Source organism: Phalacrocorax carbo, chromosome 2 (genome assembly GCF_963921805.1).
Source record: "Phalacrocorax carbo chromosome 2, bPhaCar2.1, whole genome shotgun sequence".
In the NCBI taxonomy this organism is placed as follows: Eukaryota; Metazoa; Chordata; class Aves; order Suliformes; family Phalacrocoracidae; genus Phalacrocorax; species Phalacrocorax carbo.
The window spans coordinates 71,133,548-71,151,144 of record NC_087514.1 but is presented as its reverse complement, the minus strand read 5'-3'; the positions used below and the strand labels follow the sequence as shown (position 1 = coordinate 71,151,144).

At 40.1% G+C, this 17,597-nt stretch overlaps 1 protein-coding gene across 2 annotated transcripts; it reads right to left on the bottom strand.

Annotated features, from left to right (window-relative positions):
* Positions 1-64: 64 nt before the first annotated feature.
* On the bottom strand, positions 65-17,449 carry FH (fumarate hydratase). 2 transcript variants are annotated; one of them, XM_064443227.1, is made up of 10 exons: positions 17,268-17,449; positions 11,994-12,128; positions 11,131-11,241; positions 7,896-8,072; positions 6,785-6,967; positions 5,661-5,826; positions 3,628-3,831; positions 2,346-2,473; positions 818-971; positions 65-264 (listed from the first exon to the last, which is right to left on the bottom strand). In XM_064443227.1, the coding sequence occupies exons 1-10, from the start codon at positions 17,388-17,390 to the stop codon at positions 122-124; spliced, it is 1,524 nt and encodes a 507-aa protein (XP_064299297.1). In that variant the 5' UTR covers positions 17,391-17,449; the 3' UTR covers positions 65-121. The 2 variants fall into 2 exon arrangements, with proteins under 2 accessions (XP_064299297.1, XP_064299298.1); XM_064443228.1 differs by lacking the exon at positions 17,268-17,449 and adding an exon at positions 14,935-14,954.
* Between the last annotated feature and the right edge of the window lie 148 nt (positions 17,450-17,597).

The window sequence follows — 17,597 nt, the reverse complement described above, 5'->3', positions numbered from 1 at the left end:
GAACCTATTTAATCGGCCCCGGCTCCCCCCGGCGGCGGGTCTGGACAGGAGAGAAGGAGGGAAGTGGGTTGCGTTTGTTTTATTTTTTGTTGCGGACACCTTTTTTTTCCCCAGAAAGAAGTTACTGAGGCCCTAACATATCTTTGGGTTTCACCCACTGATCGAACTGGTCTGCGGTAAGGAACCCCAGCTTGACAGCAGCTTCCTTGAGCGTCGTCCCTTCCTTGTGTGCTGTTTTGGCGATCTTAGCTGCTTTGTCGTACCCTAGAACGAAACAGAACAAAGGAATCGGCTGGCTGTAGTGTCAGAAGGTTTACTACAGATGAGAAGGAAGGAGGACACCAGGCCTTTAGAGAACTGGCTCACCGGGTACCATCCAATGTAGAGTAAATGCGCACCCGATGTTTAGCCAACTCCTTACTTGAAGCGAAGGTAAATTCCGTTATTGTGGTCTTAATGCGTTTAGATCTCAGTTATATGTGACCTTCTCTTTTAAAAAGGTAATCTCTCAATCTTTCACTTTTCATTATTAGCAGTCAAATCAGGACAACTCCTACACAAATTCCCCCAATCTCTTTTTTTTTGTCAACTCTCACCAGAATTCCCATGCACTGGCACCTGGCACAGCTGCCGCAAAGAGGACACGGCTTTTTCACCAGTAATACTAGTTGGTGACATTAAAAGTAAACCAACTTTTGGCCTGAGCCATAACTTGGTTTCCCAAACATTGTGACAATACAAATAGAGTGTGCAAAATAATGTTACCGTAAAATATTTCAGTACGATGTTTTGAAAAGTTTCTGAGCCTTAAACCTACCTATATGTGGATTAAGTGCCGTTACCAACATCAGAGATTCACTCATTAGTTTGTTGATCCTGTCTGTATTGGCTTGGATTCCGACGACACAGTTGTCAGTGAAAGAAACACACACATCTCCAAGAAGTCTTGCAGAGTTTAAAACATTTTTAATCTAACAAAAAAGAAAGAAATACCATTACATTCAGACGTTAGCGGCTGCACAGGCTGGCACATTTGGTGATAACCAGTGCCCCCCACCTCCCGCAATATCCACTTCTTTAACAGGCTACTTGTAGAAAAGGAGTACAGCCGCCTCCTTGTGCAGGGCAAGCTCAGCCTCAGCCATTTAAAGGAATTTGTGAGAAGCGGTCCATAGCAGAACTCCTCTTGCATTAAGCAGACCACAGCATGTATAATCATTTTGTTATAACAGTTCACAATTAACAGAGTAAAAAATACACATGAAGGCATTTGATTCATTGTCATTTTCCCCCTCGGGTACCGATCAAGAGAAGACATCTGAAAATGCAAAGTACATTAATGTCTGGCATTAGTCCTCTACTTTGAAAATCTATAACGTGCCTTTTTTTGTGTGTGGGAGGGAATGGAGACTCAATTTATCTGCTGCTAGGTACATCTCCTGGCTGTTCAATAGGAAGGTTAGGGTTTTGTTTGTCAAAGCTAGGTGCTATATGCTTAGAAGAAGTTTGTTCACATGGAGGGGGGGGAAAAAAAGAGTCCCCTAAACAGGCACAGCAAGGAAGAGACCAATACGGATTTTATTATAAGATTTCAATTTTTTTCAATCATTTCTTACTACCATAATAAAAAAGCATCAGTCAGTATAGGCTATGTAGAAAACTCATATATGACATGCTGCTTCCTTTGTGCCTGTTATTTCTAACAAAATAACAAAATCTCAATCTTTGTTTTTATTTCAATTTAATATCAGGATCTTTTCCATAAGTCACCTTCATTCTTTTTAAACTATCATCCCTGCACTAACAGCTGTACTATTCCTTCAGCATCTCACACAGTACGTATCTTGGTGTGTCCTGCTTACGCTGCAGAAGGCGGACATTAATATAAATACTGAAGTCTGAGACTAATCATTTACAATTTTACATAACTCACTTGCCAAAAGCATGTAATCCTTTAGTACTCAGCAGTAACAGAAATCAGTAGCAGATATTTGCTAAAAAAAAAAAAAAAATCCTCATTTTTAGCTAAAATACCAAATTCTCTTCAGTTTTGGACAAAATTTTGTCTCTGTTCACCTCTCCCTGCCTCCTTAGACTGATGATAAGCATACATTTTTAAGATTAAAGCTTATCTGCATAAGATAGTTTCATGTAAAAAACATTGCCAGTTCCCTGTCAAAATAACACAGACTTACCATGGAAAGAATGAAATTTGTTCTCACATTTTTAGCAGCTTCTCTGTTGCTTGTATTGACCAATTATTCAATGAGGGCTTTTTTTCCCTCAGTTTTGTGATTGTACAAAGACTTTGAAAGTCCTAGATATTTAAAACTTTATGAACTTACCATCATGGGCTTAAAAACATTCAGTTCAAAATGTCCGTTACTACCCCCTACAGTAACAGCAACATGGTTTCCCATAACTTGGGCCGCCACCATGGTTACAGCTTCACACTGGGTAGGGTTCACTTTTCCTGGTTGTGGAAGGGAGAGAAAAAGGTTACCAAAGAAGGAGAAAAAAAGGAAAACAATTTTTAAAAAATCAGTACTTCCCTCATTTAGCAAATCACATTCAACAGAAAATGTTTTGTAGGAGGTAACGTGTCTTACTTATTGGTATCTGTGCACCACAGAAGAGAAATAATTTCCATAAATTATATTAAATTCACTGTACTATTCCAGTAATTCAGCTAGGATTTTTAAAGCAGGTATGGCTGCTTTAGCAATCTATCCAGACTTTGACAGCTGGAAAAAATGTGTGTGAGCTACGCAGGTGTTAATTACCACAGTTCTTAAATGTCAAGAGATTATAACCTGTCTTTATTTGTGTAAGTAGGCATTTCTGGTAAATCATTACCAAATCTCAGTCAGCTCAATTTGTTAGAATTACTTTGTAATAAAATGGATACACTCTTTACTTTATCAGGAGAAAAAAAAACCCAAACCAAGCAAATTAGAGCGGCCTCCTAACAGGAAAGTTTTACGGTTGCTTCAATTAGTAGAAATGATCCTACATTCACTATCCACTTTTTTGAGAGCCAGATATGGTCACCACCTGTTTCTTTTATAATTTATCATACAGGAAGAATATGCTTAGAATAGTTTTGGATATACAATATTCACATACACACACTTTTTTTTAGGAGAGAGGCAAGGAATGATTACTAATATTATTCCTTCCTTTCTTATCCTCCCATACACTGGGATCGCTGCAGAGAAGAATGTGAATGCATAACACTAATCATGCTAGGAAGTAAAGACAGACATTAATTTACATCGTGATACTGCTACAATTTACAGACTAGATCATGTAAAGCTTGTTTCAGGGAAGTCTTTACAGAAAAACTGTAGAGATCTTGCAATTCTGAAAGAAGGTTTAGAGAAGTATGCTTGTATTAATAAAGTCAAATGTTTACAAATACTACTGTCAGCCAAATACTTCCCAACAAACAACTGCGCAAGCAAGTATTTTTATGAACACAAATTTTGGTAAAATATGGCAGAAGATATAAAACTGACAGAAAACGCTGAATCATGGACTTACTGACATTTGTCTGGTAAACTTCTGTTAAGGGTTAGTCCTAAACAAATGAAACAGGCAATTTTTCTCTGTATGTTTTCTCTCTACCTGGCATGATGCTGCTTCCTGGTTCATTTTCAGGCAGGATGAGCTCTCCTAGTCCAGAGCGTGGTCCAGAACCCAGGAAACGAATATCATTAGCTATTTTCATCAGACTACATGCCACCGTGTTCATAGCTCCGCTGAGTTCAACAAGAGCATCATGAGCTGCAAGAGCTTCAAACTTATTTGGAGCAGTGACAAAAGGCAAACCTGTAGGGAGGGCAGGAAACATTAATCCAGTGAGGCACTTCTTTGCAGATGTAAAACAGATAGTCAAACACATAATTAGCTTAATTAAAAAAATATTACTAACACTGTAAGATCATCTCTCTTCTCTAGACCTTTCCTCACAAATATTTTTCTTAAACAGACTAAATTCAATACAAAAGGCACAATAAGTGTCACTAAAATACAGAAGAATATGAAATTCGCCCACCTACCCACAACAAAGGTACAAATGTCAAGCCTTCATACTGTGTTGCACACTAAACATTGTTTGGCACCACAGTACTTTGTGAATGTCTAGAATCTCTTACAAGTTAGCCCAAGCTTATGTATTTCTTCCATTAAAGCAAGTTAAGATTCTTCACATTGTCAGTTGCCAGGATGCTTTCTCCCATTTATGAAAACAGGTTTTCGCAGCACAGTGCAGACATCGGGATAAATAAAAAAGTAATCCCAATGCAATTAGCTACTTAAAGAAAAGAGATGCATTCAAGTATCAGCACCAGAAGGGAACAATAAACCAGACAGAGCATGTGAAAGCTGATTCAGACTTAGGAGGATGCTTGAAACTGCTGCCAACAGCAAGAGCACAGGAGCAATGGAAGCAACAGCTCTGTTTTCATTAATTAAATGCCTGATATTTAAGGCTAAGTTCCATAATGAAAAATACTTCTTCAGGGCTTTGCCCTAGAAGAAAAGTCTCAGCAGAATTTTATTAGTGGTAAAATGGACATCACTAAGGCCTGACGGTGGGCTGGACTGCTGCCCCACAAAACTACTGGCCTGAGCTTACATTACCAGTTCAATCAAGAGCAGTATAACCCCCATAATTTCTAGTGTTCTCCATTTACTGCCAAAAACCAAATCTCACCCAATTTGCATGGGATTCTGAATTGCATAGCTGCCTTCTCAGCTGCAGAGATCATTCCAAACTTTCAATTTTGCCCTTGCCAATAAAATTCCCCTATAAGGACATGTGGAACTTCAATAGTCTGCCCTACTTGTTTTTAACTCATACAGCCTGCCCATACAGTACACCTAACAAGTTTTAGGATGGGAGAGCTTCCCAACACCACTAATGGCTTCTTCAAACACCAGACAAAGGCCTGTACCTCTTCTCAGCAGCTGTTGCTTATGACAAGTTAATTCTTCCCTCTCATGATACAAGAAACTCTTGACCCTTTACAAGACAGTGAATAATAGGTCCATTAGAACAAAAATACTGTTGATAAGTAGTTTCAGATTTTACAGCAAATTTAAATGCAGACATGCACATTCATTTTCAGGGCATTTTAAAAACTGATACAGTGACACAGAAGATCTGGTTTACAGATAAAAAAACTCAGTGGCTCTGTAAATTAAGTTTTAAGCTCTGTAAAGACAGCATCAAAGAAATCAGACAGCTAACTTTTACTCTTTCACATGAAAAAAGGTAGTGGCTTTGAGAGGTTTTTTTCCCCTTCTTTTGCACCAAGTCACTGTAGGTTAAGAGAGCCAGAGGAGCAAAGATCAAGACAGAAGCATTATAGCTGGACTAATAATAGAAGCCTGAAACTATATCCATCTCCAGTAAGCCTTGCTCAAAAAAACACAGTAATTTCAGTTGCTTTCAATGCACCAAGTGTAATTATAAAGATACATTGCATGAAAAATCCTAAGTATAAGGCATATAACATACAGCATTAACAGAAAGCTTCATGTTACAATATAAATACAACTAGAGCTTATAAGAAGTATGGAAACTGAAAGATACAGTTTGATTTTGACTGTGTGTTTCATATACTGCTTTATAGATAACTCAAAATATTCCTCACCCGTCAGTTCAGCCACTTTAGCAGCAACTTTCTCAGCAAAGCCAATTCTTGTGTTTAATCCTGTACCAACTGCAGTCCCGCCTGCTGCCAGCTGATACACTCTTGGCATGGCTGACTCAATCCTAGCCACGCCGTATTTAATTTGTTGCACGTAGCCACTAAACTCCTTTGAAAGAAAGCAGGACAAAATAAAGGAACAAAGACAACAACCAAGAATAAGCATCTAGGATTTTTTAAAGATGATTGGATAATTTCTTTAAAAACCTGAAGGCACTGAACTTTACCCAAACACTAAATCTTAGCATGTTTTCATTAAGAGGGAAAGTTTACATATATTAGAAGACTGCTGTCCCTCTGCAAACAATTACACATAAAACCAACCTACATATATAACAAAGAATACACAATACATCTTTCTCTTGCCTTTTATCTTAGTTGTGTATTTAGCAGGATCTGAATCCAAGGTAAACCAGCTGTCAGATTAAACTAATGTTCTTAAGGTACAATTAGAGAAACGGATCTTGGGCTTTGTTCATTTAATTTTAGTTAGTAAAAACCCCACCTGTGCACTCTTGGAAAAAATCCACAAATTTTGCGTGGATTTTTATCAATTCAGTTTCAGTTAATTCATTACCAAATTAATTTAATATAAGTCATTCCTGACAATATAATAACAAAGATTTGCTATCATATATATATATATGATCATATATAAAAGACTTTTGTTCAAAAGCCTTAGTAGGTTTGTGTGTTGGCAAAAACTCATTTATATAAACTTACAGATTACAGACTAACTACCTTCCTCCTTCCAGTGTCGCTGTAACAACAGTACCACGTTGTATTATTTGGTAATGGGACATCTTTTAAAAATAATTTCTATGTTACTACTGTTGGAAGTAAAACAGACATGGAAAAAATTTACGAAAATTTATGATGTGGTTATTAGATTACAGCAGGCAGCAAACTCTAATAAAGATGAAAATACCCCGACAGATTCAGCCAGTTTCCCACAATTTCGCTTAAACTATCAACTTAATTTAGGCATCCTCAAGTTTGCCTCCGTTTCCTCCAAAATATTTACAAGAATTTTCCAAACAAATGCAGAATTTGGTTTTTTTTTTTACCTGTCCAAGCGTAAGTGGAACAGCATCTTGCGTATGAGTGCGCCCTATTTTTATGATTTGGGAAAACTCTTTGGATTTTGCTTCAAGTGCATTCTGTAGCTTCTTTAGTCCAGGTAACAACACTTCATTAACCTCCTGGGCAGCAGCGATATGCATTGCCGTTGGGAAAGTGTCATTTGAACTCTGTGAAGGAAGTTCAAGGAATTTATTTACAAGCTTTTCTCACCATTGTTGCTGTAAGATGTACATGTATGTCTTTATTCTCTGTATTTTATAAACAAGAAGAAACTAAACTAAGAGTAAGCAACTAAAGAATGTTCCACAAGCCAATCTGCAGGACTAATCAAATCTTCCAAATGCCAGTCCAGTACCTTATTGATAAAATCAACTTTTTATAACTATACCCACAGAAAGTTAACTTGAGTAGATTGTTCACAACACTGGGACAAAAAAAAAGAAAAGTAATTACTATAGTAGTTATGAGACGAGTAACAAAGGGATGGATGATTTTAAAGGACTTGTAGGTGACTTCAAAACACCCGTGTGTTGTTTTGATAATGTTAAATCTGTAGTTCCCAGGATACTGAGTAAGCACAAAAGATCAGGAGGGGATACAACCAAGTCAGTGGCCTAAACTTCAGTTAATCTGAAGGAAATATTGAGTGAAGTACAATAAAAAGATCTACCATGATCCTTGGGGAAAAATTACCCATTAGAGGACTTCAGACATTTTATTATCCTGTCTACATGCTTTATGTAACGCATTATGGAGATAATAGTTATAAGTATCCAACCTTTAGAAGCTGGATCTATATTTAACTTAAGACTGTCTCAGTAGCAGAGGTTGTCACCAGGCCACCTCTGCTCATTATATCATGTGTGAATTCATTTCTCATGAATGAGTTCAGAATTTTTTATCTAAAAAGCTCATACTGTCACTGACCAACATTTGACAGTTCATCTAAACTGGAAAACCTGGTAAATTGTTGCCAAAGCTGTACAAAACTTTTTTTTTTTAAATATAAACAGTAGCTATAAGAGACTTCAAAATTCACAACTCAAAAACAAAATACTTATGACATTAAAAGAAGTATAATACAAGTATAACCACCTGGCTTTTGTTAACATGATCGTTTGGATGTACTGGGTTTTTGCTCCCCAGTTTGCCCCCCATTATCTCAATAGCTCTATTGCTGATGACTTCATTGACATTCATATTGGTTTGAGTTCCAGACCCAGTCTGCCACACCACCAATGGGAAGTGATCATTTAATTTTCCTTCAGCTACCTATAATGGAAGGAAAGAGAGAAAAGTTGTTCTGCTGAAATAAAAAAAAATTAAAAAGCATCAACCTGAGAATTTTATAGCTATAATTCAATGTTCTCTATTATATTTGCAAATCTACATACAACAATTGTGAATTTATACCAGAATAATTAAGAGAGTATGATATAATACAAGATATTAAAAGGGCAAAAGACTTTTGCTATGCTTTTTGAAGATGCTGAATTCTCAAACACAGAGAAATATATAATTTGATTTCCTGTTCTACAGTTACAGAAAGGAAAGATTTTAAAAAGGTCTTTTAGGTTATAGCTTGTTTCCCAAACAATGCAGATGATTTTTTTAAGTCCAAAAATATCCTCCCCTTCCCAAATTTTAAAGGAATTTGGATTCTAATCTTCTTGGTTAGGACTAGAGGCAGTACATGCTGGTTCTCCCTTCCACAGTCATTCGCTCGGCTTCGTAAGATCTCCCAGGGAAGGAAAATACTGTAAGTAGTTTCTCAATCAGAGCACATAGGGTGCTTCAGGGTACTGATCCAGTGTTGCGTGTCTCCTTGGGTCTTCACCATCCTTTGGGTGTCAGAAACAGCAATTTTCGGACAGCGCTTATCTGTTTACAAACTCCTCATCAGCATGGGTGCACTGCTTTCTCCCAGGAAATCAAGCTCAACAGCTGCACAGTTTCATCATGAACAGTGATCAGAACTATACAACAATTTGAAACAATTTGAATTGGAGGCATTCAGAAGTCCATTCCTTATGGCAAAGAGTCCCCCAGAAGAGGTGTTTTTGCCAAAGGCCATCTGTCATGCACATGTAGTACATGATATTTGTATGACTGGACTCTGAAATTTCTCCAGAAATATATTTCATACAGGGAAGTTCCAGACCTTTTATATCTGTAGACATTAGATTTTGCATCAACACAATATGCTGGCAGACGGTTGCTGGTATCAAACACCTTCTTCTTGTAAGGCATGCTTTCCCTAATACTGCCCTGGATCTACATGGCTTTAAGCTGAGAAGTGCCTGAAAAGGGCTTGCGACTGCCTTTACTGCACCTCAGCTGTAACTGAACATGTTACATGTATAAACAAGTTAAGAGAATCACATGGACTTTTAAAGTTTGATACGTACTGACTTGCTGATTACCCATGGGAACAAGGTCCCGATCAGCCAAAATGACTATATCAACTTACATCTTCTGTAAGTAGGCTATGACAACTACTATCTCAAATCAAAACAGAACAACAGGTACAAAAACTCTCCTATTTGACCTACATTTTTTGAAGCCTGTTGATCCTTACATGCATATTTCTTCTAAATGTGTGTTTGTAATAGTATCAAAATCTGTGCTCAGAAGTATCACCCCCGTGCATATTAGCCTTAGAAAAGTTAAGAATGCAAAGGAAAGGATCTGTTGTCACAACTCTGAGGCTAGATAACTATCTCCAGATTATCAGGATACATCCTTTTCAGGAAAGGATCTTATATACTTCCCATCTCATACAGGGAGTTCCTATCTCCAAGAGTAACTTGATTCCTTGCTGTATCTCTTTCTTTTTCAGTTATATTAGAAAATTACTTTGGAGGTAAGGGAAAGGATATCACCATAGGACTGTTTTTAATACACAACAAAAAGCCTCCAAACAATTTTCAGAACCCATGGTTCTAAACTAAGTAGCCTTTAACCACCAAAACTTCTATCCTCCTTGTAACTAAGAGAATCCTAAAAACCACAAGAAAAGACTGGATATATTCTGGAGTTCTCCAGAGCTCTTGGGTCTTGGGACTTACAGTGCTACAGCTGGTAGAAAGAGGATAAGGCTTCTGCAAATACTGAAATATTTTGAAGCTAGTCAGAACAAGAAAACTCTGTAAAACAATGCTTCTAAATATATATATATATATCTCTGTTGATTTACACAAAGCAACACACCTGGTATTACCATACCTCAAATAATGGTCATTCACAACTCTCTGCACTTGGGTGGCATTTATCCTGAGAAAGAGGAGATGCCTCTGTGTGTCACATCATGTCCTCTTTAGCTATAAAAGTGATACTTAAAAAGCACAGATTTACTAGTAAGCTTAAGTCTGAAGAGGAAATAGACTAGCAACAGAGAAACTATTCAGGCTGCAGATGGTCTTAACATTACCAAGATGCAATTGCTTAACATATTGAAGACTTCCAAAACAACAGAGCTTTGCTTGGCATGTCAGACATCACATTAGCTGAGTGAACTGAGATTCCATTCCCATTCCATTTTTATACTCTTAATCTGGGAAGATTAAATGCTGTGCAAGTAATGAATTGTCTTAATAGAGGGGGAAAAATTACATTGTTTTTATAACTTAGGTATCAAAATGTATTTGAACTATTGGAGCGGGTCCAGAGGAGGCCCACAAAAATGATCCGAGGACTGGAGCACCTCTCCTACAAGGACAGGCTGAGAGAGTTGGGGTTGTTCAGCCTGGAGAAGAGAAGGCTGCAGGGAGACTATTGCGGCCTTTCAGTACCTAAAGGGGGCCTACAGGAAGGATAGGGGCAACCTCTTTAGCAAGGCCTGTTGTGACAGGACAAGGGGTAATGGTTTTAAACTAAAGGAGGGTAGATTTAGACTGGATATAAGAAAAAAATTTTTTACTATGAGGCTGGTGAAACACTGAAACAGGTTGTCCAGAGAGGTGTTAGACACCCCATCCCTAAAGACATTCAAGGTCAGGCTGGACAGGGCTCTGAGCATCCTGATCTAGTTGAAGATGTCCCTGCTTACTGTAGGGGGGGTAGACTAGATGACCTCTAAAGGTCCCTTCCAACCCAAACCATTCTAAGATTCTATGATTCTAGGACTTCTATAAATGAAAGAAGTAAAACAGTAAAACATTATATTAAGTAAATGATTTCTCAATCTGAAAACCAAAATTTACTAACAATAAATGCCTTCCTCTAACAATTTGAGAAATACAAGAGGTCTTCCCCCAGCCTCCAAACTTCCTGTGAAAAGCTTAACAAAAATACAAAGACAGTTCTAGTATTTTGAACAGTTTGTTCCTACCTCATTGGCCGCCTTTACAATAGCATTAGCAATCTTTGGGTCAAGACCATAATCTTGATTTACTTCAGCAGCTGCTCTCTTCAAGATGCCAAAAGCCCTTATAACTTGAACCTGAGGCATAAGATTAAATGTAAATACATAAATTTTTCCTCCCAAAGGACATTTTAGGAACCTATAGCACAGGTCTAGTTCTAAACCAAACTCCTTCTGAACTTAAATACAGCAGTAGTCCATCAACCAAACCAAAGAGCAATCACAACACATGACCTGTGCTCCCATCAACAGTAACATTTACCCAAGCAGTCCAGAAAAAGCAGTACACAGCTCATTCTTTCCTTGTAAGTCCAGGTATGCTTTGTGTATCAAAAAAGATTACACACATTAAAATTAATAGAAAAGGAGAACTGGTTCTATTTCTAAAATAGCCTTTTTGAGGGCAAACTGACATATGTTTCAGAACATGCAAAACCAGGGCATGACAAAGCACGTGCACACTTAAGCTCTATGTGCAGCTACACGTGAAAAAGTAACTTCCTATCAACTCATGCTACACTGAACATCTTCAATAACAAATTGCATAACACTATAACAAACAAATTATTCCATTCTGTCGTTCTTCTTCAGATGAAAGACATTTCTATTCACCCTGCTTATTAAAAAAAATTAAGCAACACAATGAAGTTATTCAAAAACAACATTCAATTTCTTTAAATGCAACAAAAAATATTTCTACCACAGAACAATATCTTGCCATGCATTCAAAGTTGCTTATATTCCCAGCAAAACTCTAAGAAGGTGGTCTCCACTCTCACATCTAAAACATACTTGAAGAGAAGAAATGAAAGCAGCTTTAAATTACTTACTGGCATTCTTTCTGAAACACCTCCAATCTTGAAGTTCATTGTAGATCTTACGGTCTGGGCACCATAGTATTTGTCACTTGGAACCTTCAGTTCACCAAAGGTATCATATTCTATCCTAAAAGCCTCTTGAGTGGACTATGGAAAAGGAAAAAAAGGTATTTCAAACACTGGTAAATAGCACAACCTTTTTGAAAGCAGATACAGTTAAGAAAAAAATGTGCAAGAAGGTGGCAAAAACCAAAACAAAGGCACGCAGCTAGTCATACGTATTTTTCTAATTATATCTTCAAAGTTAAGACATTTTTCTAGTTTGAGCACCTGTCTCACTGGAAGTCACAACTACTAACATTATGCAGCCTAGCAGTCCCACTGGTGACAGGCAGCACCACAAGTCTTAAGACCTCGGCTGCCCACTGTATGAAATGTGTGATCCTGACAGAAGACTCGGTTTCTTCTTGTTGAAGGATTAGTAACTTATCTTACAGTTTACAGGACCAGTGTTTTGTTAAACAAAACCGAAGAACCTGCATGGTAAGCATTCAGGTGGCATCCACCCAGGCAACATACATGTAACAATCTCTTTTTGAAAACCACACTGCACATGGGACAGAAGGAAAATAGTGGAAGGGAGCAACTAATTCAGTACCAAGTTACTGACAATTAATTATCTTCTTAAGCCTAATAAACCAGGAACACAGTTGCCCCAGCTGTGCAACATGAAAAAAACTGCACCTAGGTATATTTTGTGCAATATTTATGTAAGGCAATATTTCTGTATCATGTATACTCCTAGCATGCATTATTACCTAACATAGCTAGTGGTAGATTAATTTTAGGTGACAGGCACCAACTAAAAAGTAATTTTTTACTTTTTGTGAGACAACCTGTTCATTTGTGATTATATGATCACATTCACATGCAGCTCTACAAAGATTATGGGACTGGACAGGAAGCAAGAGCAGTTTACTCTTCTCCCCACAGCTTGGTCACCAAAGTCCCAGTTCTCTTTGAGAAAAGTGTTCTTCCCCAGAAGAGGAGATTACTTTCCTGCAGAGTCTTCAGAAAGGAGAAGTCGTCTTTTTTAATTCTTAATCATTGCAATCATCATAATGTTAAGAAAAGCAGAGGATACAAGAAGACAAGAAGAAAAAGAGGAAACAAGAAGAAAAAGCTGTGCCATGATGGTTCATCTACACTTCAAAGTCTTTGTGCAGATTTGGTTCTCTCATCCCAAAAAGCATGTTGTTGGAAACAGTCCAAAGAAAGGCAATAAGGGCTGATGAAAGGTAGGGAACAGCTTTCTTAAGATGACTGACTTTTTCATTCAGAAAAGAGACAACTTGGGATTTGAAGGAAAACTGAGGTCAACATAAGCATCAGTAGAATGGTAATAGGCGTTAGCTGCTCACTGCCTCTTCCAATACAAGAAACAGGAACCAGAGCATTAGGCTAGTAGGAGTCAGGTTTGAAGTCAGCAAAAGGAAGCAGCTCCTCACAAAAGCACCAGACTGATGAAATTCCTTGCCAGCTGATGCTATAGATGCAAGAAGCCCACACAAGTTCAGGGAAAGTGAGATAAGCACTCAGAAGAAAGATCTAACCCGGGTTATTATAGAAACCACAGACTCAGGAAATTGCCTGATGTGAAAATGAGGTATCTGGGTCAGAGCAGGGAGAAAAGTATCATATACATTTGCACAGTTCTTACTCTTCCCTAAGTGTCCGCTTCTGAAGTCAGACTGTTCCCCTCTTTTCTTGGTCTGTTTCACTTGCTCCTTGCTTGGTGGTTCTCAGTCTTCTTGGGCAGGAGCACAGATGGGTGTTGGGCATAACACCCTCTCCAGCAACACTGACTTTCTGCACCAGCCTGTCCACGTCTGCATCACCGTGGATGGCAAGCTGCAGGTGGTATTAAGGGGGGGGGAGTGTTCCAGCCTTTTTACTGTCATAAGCAGCACTCCCAGCCAGGTGGAGATGCTCCACCACCAGGCACTCCAGCAGTCGTGTACCAAAGAGACCAGTCCCACTCACGTAGGGCACTTTTGCAGAGAAGGCGGTGCATGTGACCAAAAAGAAACTGCAGCCCAGCCCACAAACAGCTAGGGTTAGCTCTTCCTGTCCTGCTCCCCACACCTTGTGTTTTGGCTGATGCTCTCCCAGACTTTGACCCCAGAGGAGTACAAAGCTTAGCATGGCCCAGTATGCTATTCCTATGTTCTTTAATTCTCTTTATTGTATTTTAATCACTTAGCATTCATTTACATGCTAACAAAGAACATAGTCAGCACTTATTTAGTATCTTAGTACCAAAAATGTTTAATGGGGATGCCTGTGGGTGTTACTGTACATGTGCACATGCTAATATTCCAACAGTAGAGATCACTGATGCACGGGCTCTGAAACCCCAGCTTTTGCTCTCTAGACAACTTGTATAAGCAGACAATGTCAGGCTTCTCCTAGCGCTGGATACGCAGAACCAATTCAGTTCCAAGCCCAGCTCTTGATCTTGTCGGTGGTAAACAATATAAAAAAGTTAAACTACCTGTAACCTTTTAGTCAAAAAAGCTAGCAGTTGTGCAACTGATTCCTCAAACTTGCATAATTCTAATGTCAACAATGGTGAAACAAAGATACATAGGATCAGTACCTCCTCGTACAAGTACCTTTAAACAATAAAACCTGTTATTAAATTACTTCCCTAGCCAATTACACATTACACACATTCACAAACTCCCATGAAGTTAACGGGGTAAACTGCTTTAGGCTGAACGTCATTTGCCAAGTAACAGTAAAAAGTAACATTAGGTAAAAAAGCAAAGTGATTTTTTTCATACATATTAAAGTAACTAAACTAACTTCATCACTACCTTCAGACTACTGTAGCAGCCGTCTGAATTTTAATGTAAAAAACGTGTTTGTCAACTCCTTAGATGGAACTCACCCTCTTGAGTAGCTTTAGGTCCCATTTCCCATATATAAAGCGGTTTCTGCAGTCACTCCCTGCCCTTGGAACCAGCTGTAAAACGATGCAACAGTAGCTTGCTTGTGGCAACCCTGTACTCCCACACCTGTGGGCCACCGGAGAAGCCAAAAGGAGACCCAGCGACTCTGCCACAAGCCAAGGCAAACTCCTGTATTCACCTAGTTTCTATCATAGCGACAGCAAGTCTCAGCTCAAAACTACTATTCGTCACCTTTACAAAAAAATTTATTTTTTTTTTTTAAGGGGCCTGACAAGGTGTGCTTTGCCTCCCAAAATCCCTGGACCATAGTCCAAAGTTTACACAGTTAGGTAAACATAACTGTACCTTTGCCTTGTTGCAGGGAACTAATGACCTAGAACTGGTGATTGCACCATAACGTGCTGGAGGTATTAAAATAGCAGAAGCACTGCAATAATGTTTCACGTGAAATTACATGCTGATTTAAGGATGCAGCAGCTTTTGGATATAAGTATTACAATTCAAAGTACCATCATTTTTAGCATGTCAAAACCCATCTTTAAAGGCCAGCAGAAAATGAAATTTTTGCTCAACTGCTCTCCTTTAGCAGATGAATGTTTCCATTTTTAAGTGTCGCTTTGCCTTTGTAATATCGAGTCACAAATCCTGAAATCTACTCTTTAGAAACCAAAACCAAATATTTTACAACATTCAGCTGAAGAACATTATGACCACAATTCCGTTTAGAACATCTTGTGGAATTTAAATCTAAGATAAGGCAACACAATAGTCATACAATAGGACAACATGCACATTTGATTGTGTCTACACAAGGTGCTCCAAAACAAACTCTCGCTGCCAAAAAAAAAATTACTGCAAAGACCAAAAAAATATTTTTTTTTAATTTAAAAACTCGTTGGTACATTTATTTTTGTACATTTTCCTTGTGGAAATAAAAAGCATACAAAGTTTTCCTGTAACAATTCAAGGGCTGCTTGATTTCCCAGTTTACTGAGGGACATTTTGCTGTAACTACTGCTGTTACTTAAAGCCAATTAATAATGCTAATTTACAGGATAGTTTATATTTCCAACAGGCAAAGATGAAAACATGTATGTTGCTTGTAAGACTGCAGGCTCAAACAATAGGTCTTTGGCAAGTAAATGAAGACCGTGATCTATAACATTTTGCTTGGATGATGGCACAGAAGACAGACAAAAAAGGGAACTATCTGACAGGCCAATGGTTTGTAAGCTACATAATCTGTGTCAGAGTAGGCTTTCTTATACAGGTGCATTTCATTCACCATGCATCTTAGTCACTCATTTGAAAGTTCAGGGGTTTTACACTGTTTCAATACCTTAATCAATATCACGGATTAGGAAGTAATGTTCTAGTGAATTTTATTAAGAGCATCAAGTCCTAACCACCCCACTTTCTACTGGAATTCTTTCAAGAGTCTCACATTACCTCCCTGTTTTTAGGGGTGAACTTACAGAAGTGCACTGGAGACTAAGGTTTCTATGCAGTGCCCTAGCTGTTAATATTGAGATTCAGAGTTCCTTATTCAAATCGCATTTTCGTTTCTACATTGAGCCACGTGCAATAAACAAGACCCACTCACGCTTCAGCCTGACAGTCAACCACCTACACCTGAACAATAACGGAGAATACCTGCTAGAGGTCACAGGCAGTTCGCAGCTGAAAGATCCCTAGTTTTCTGGCAGCCCCGAAGATTTTCCAGATAACCCCATTTCTGTGAGGATACAGCTTTTTCTTATTTGCACTTCAACAGTCCTGAGAAAGGGCCTGACACCTCTGCGGAAGAAGCTGAGGCGTGCCACCGCGGCTCCGGCAGTAGCACCTCTCCTGCCTACCCAGCCTCGTGCCTCCCTCCTCTCCTGGCCACGCTCAGACAGCTAATGGCCGTGCTCACGACGGGAATCCGCCTCCTCGCCTCGGACACCGCGCCCGCCCGGCCGAGCACTGCCGAGGCCTCCAGCACCCATCCCCTCAGCCACCCAGCGCTGCCGAGCGAGCGGGTGCCGAGCTGGGCCCCGCCGCCGTCCCCGCGCCCTGCCGTCCACAGACGGAAGAGGAAAACGGCGGCGCAAGCTTGACCGGGGATGGCGATAACGTCTTCCCGGTGCCGTGGTCAGCGCCCTCCCCCTGGGGGAACGCACCGGATTAACGACCCCGGGCGCGGCCCGGCCGGCGGCCGCCATTATCTCAGGCACCGCGCGCCCGGAGGGTCGCGGGGGCCGGCGGACCCAGGGGGAGGGGCCACGGCGGCAACAGTCGGCAGTGGCAGTTAGAGGTCACCGGTGCTCACCATGGCGGCGCGCGGCAGCGGCGGGCCCCAGCGGGCGGCGGCGGGGTCGCGCGGGGGCGGCGGGCGCGCGAGCAGCCCGGCGGAGCAGCCGAGACGGCGGCAGGCGCGGAGTGATCGGTGCATGGTGAGGGCGGTGGAGAGCGCCGCCGGGGGCCGGCCGCAGGGAGGGCAGGGCGGGAGGGAGCGGGATCCGCCCCGGACATGCGTCACGGTGTCAGGGGCGCCCAGCACCGACCAGGCTCCGCCGCGCCAGTCGGCTGCGGCGGGAGGCGGGCTCAGACGGAGGAGGGGGGTGTAAGTGTGAGCACCGCGCAGCGGCGAGGCGGGGCC

What these genes read in the sequence shown, in the direction of transcription:
- FH (XM_064443227.1), bottom strand. Translation starts at nt 17,390, where the DNA reads ATGCACCGATCACTCCGCGCCTGCCGCCGTCTCGGCTGCTCCGCCGGG. An exon ending in CGCTGCCGCGCGCCGCCATG is followed by an intron (nt 12,129 to 17,267) that starts GTGAGCACCGGT and finishes CCTTTTCCATAG; the next exon opens with TCCACTCAAGAGGCTTTTAG. An exon ending in ATCATGTTAACAAAAGCCAG is followed by an intron (nt 6,968 to 7,895) that starts GTGGTTATACTT and finishes CTTCCTTCACAG; the next exon opens with AGTTCAAATGACACTTTCCC.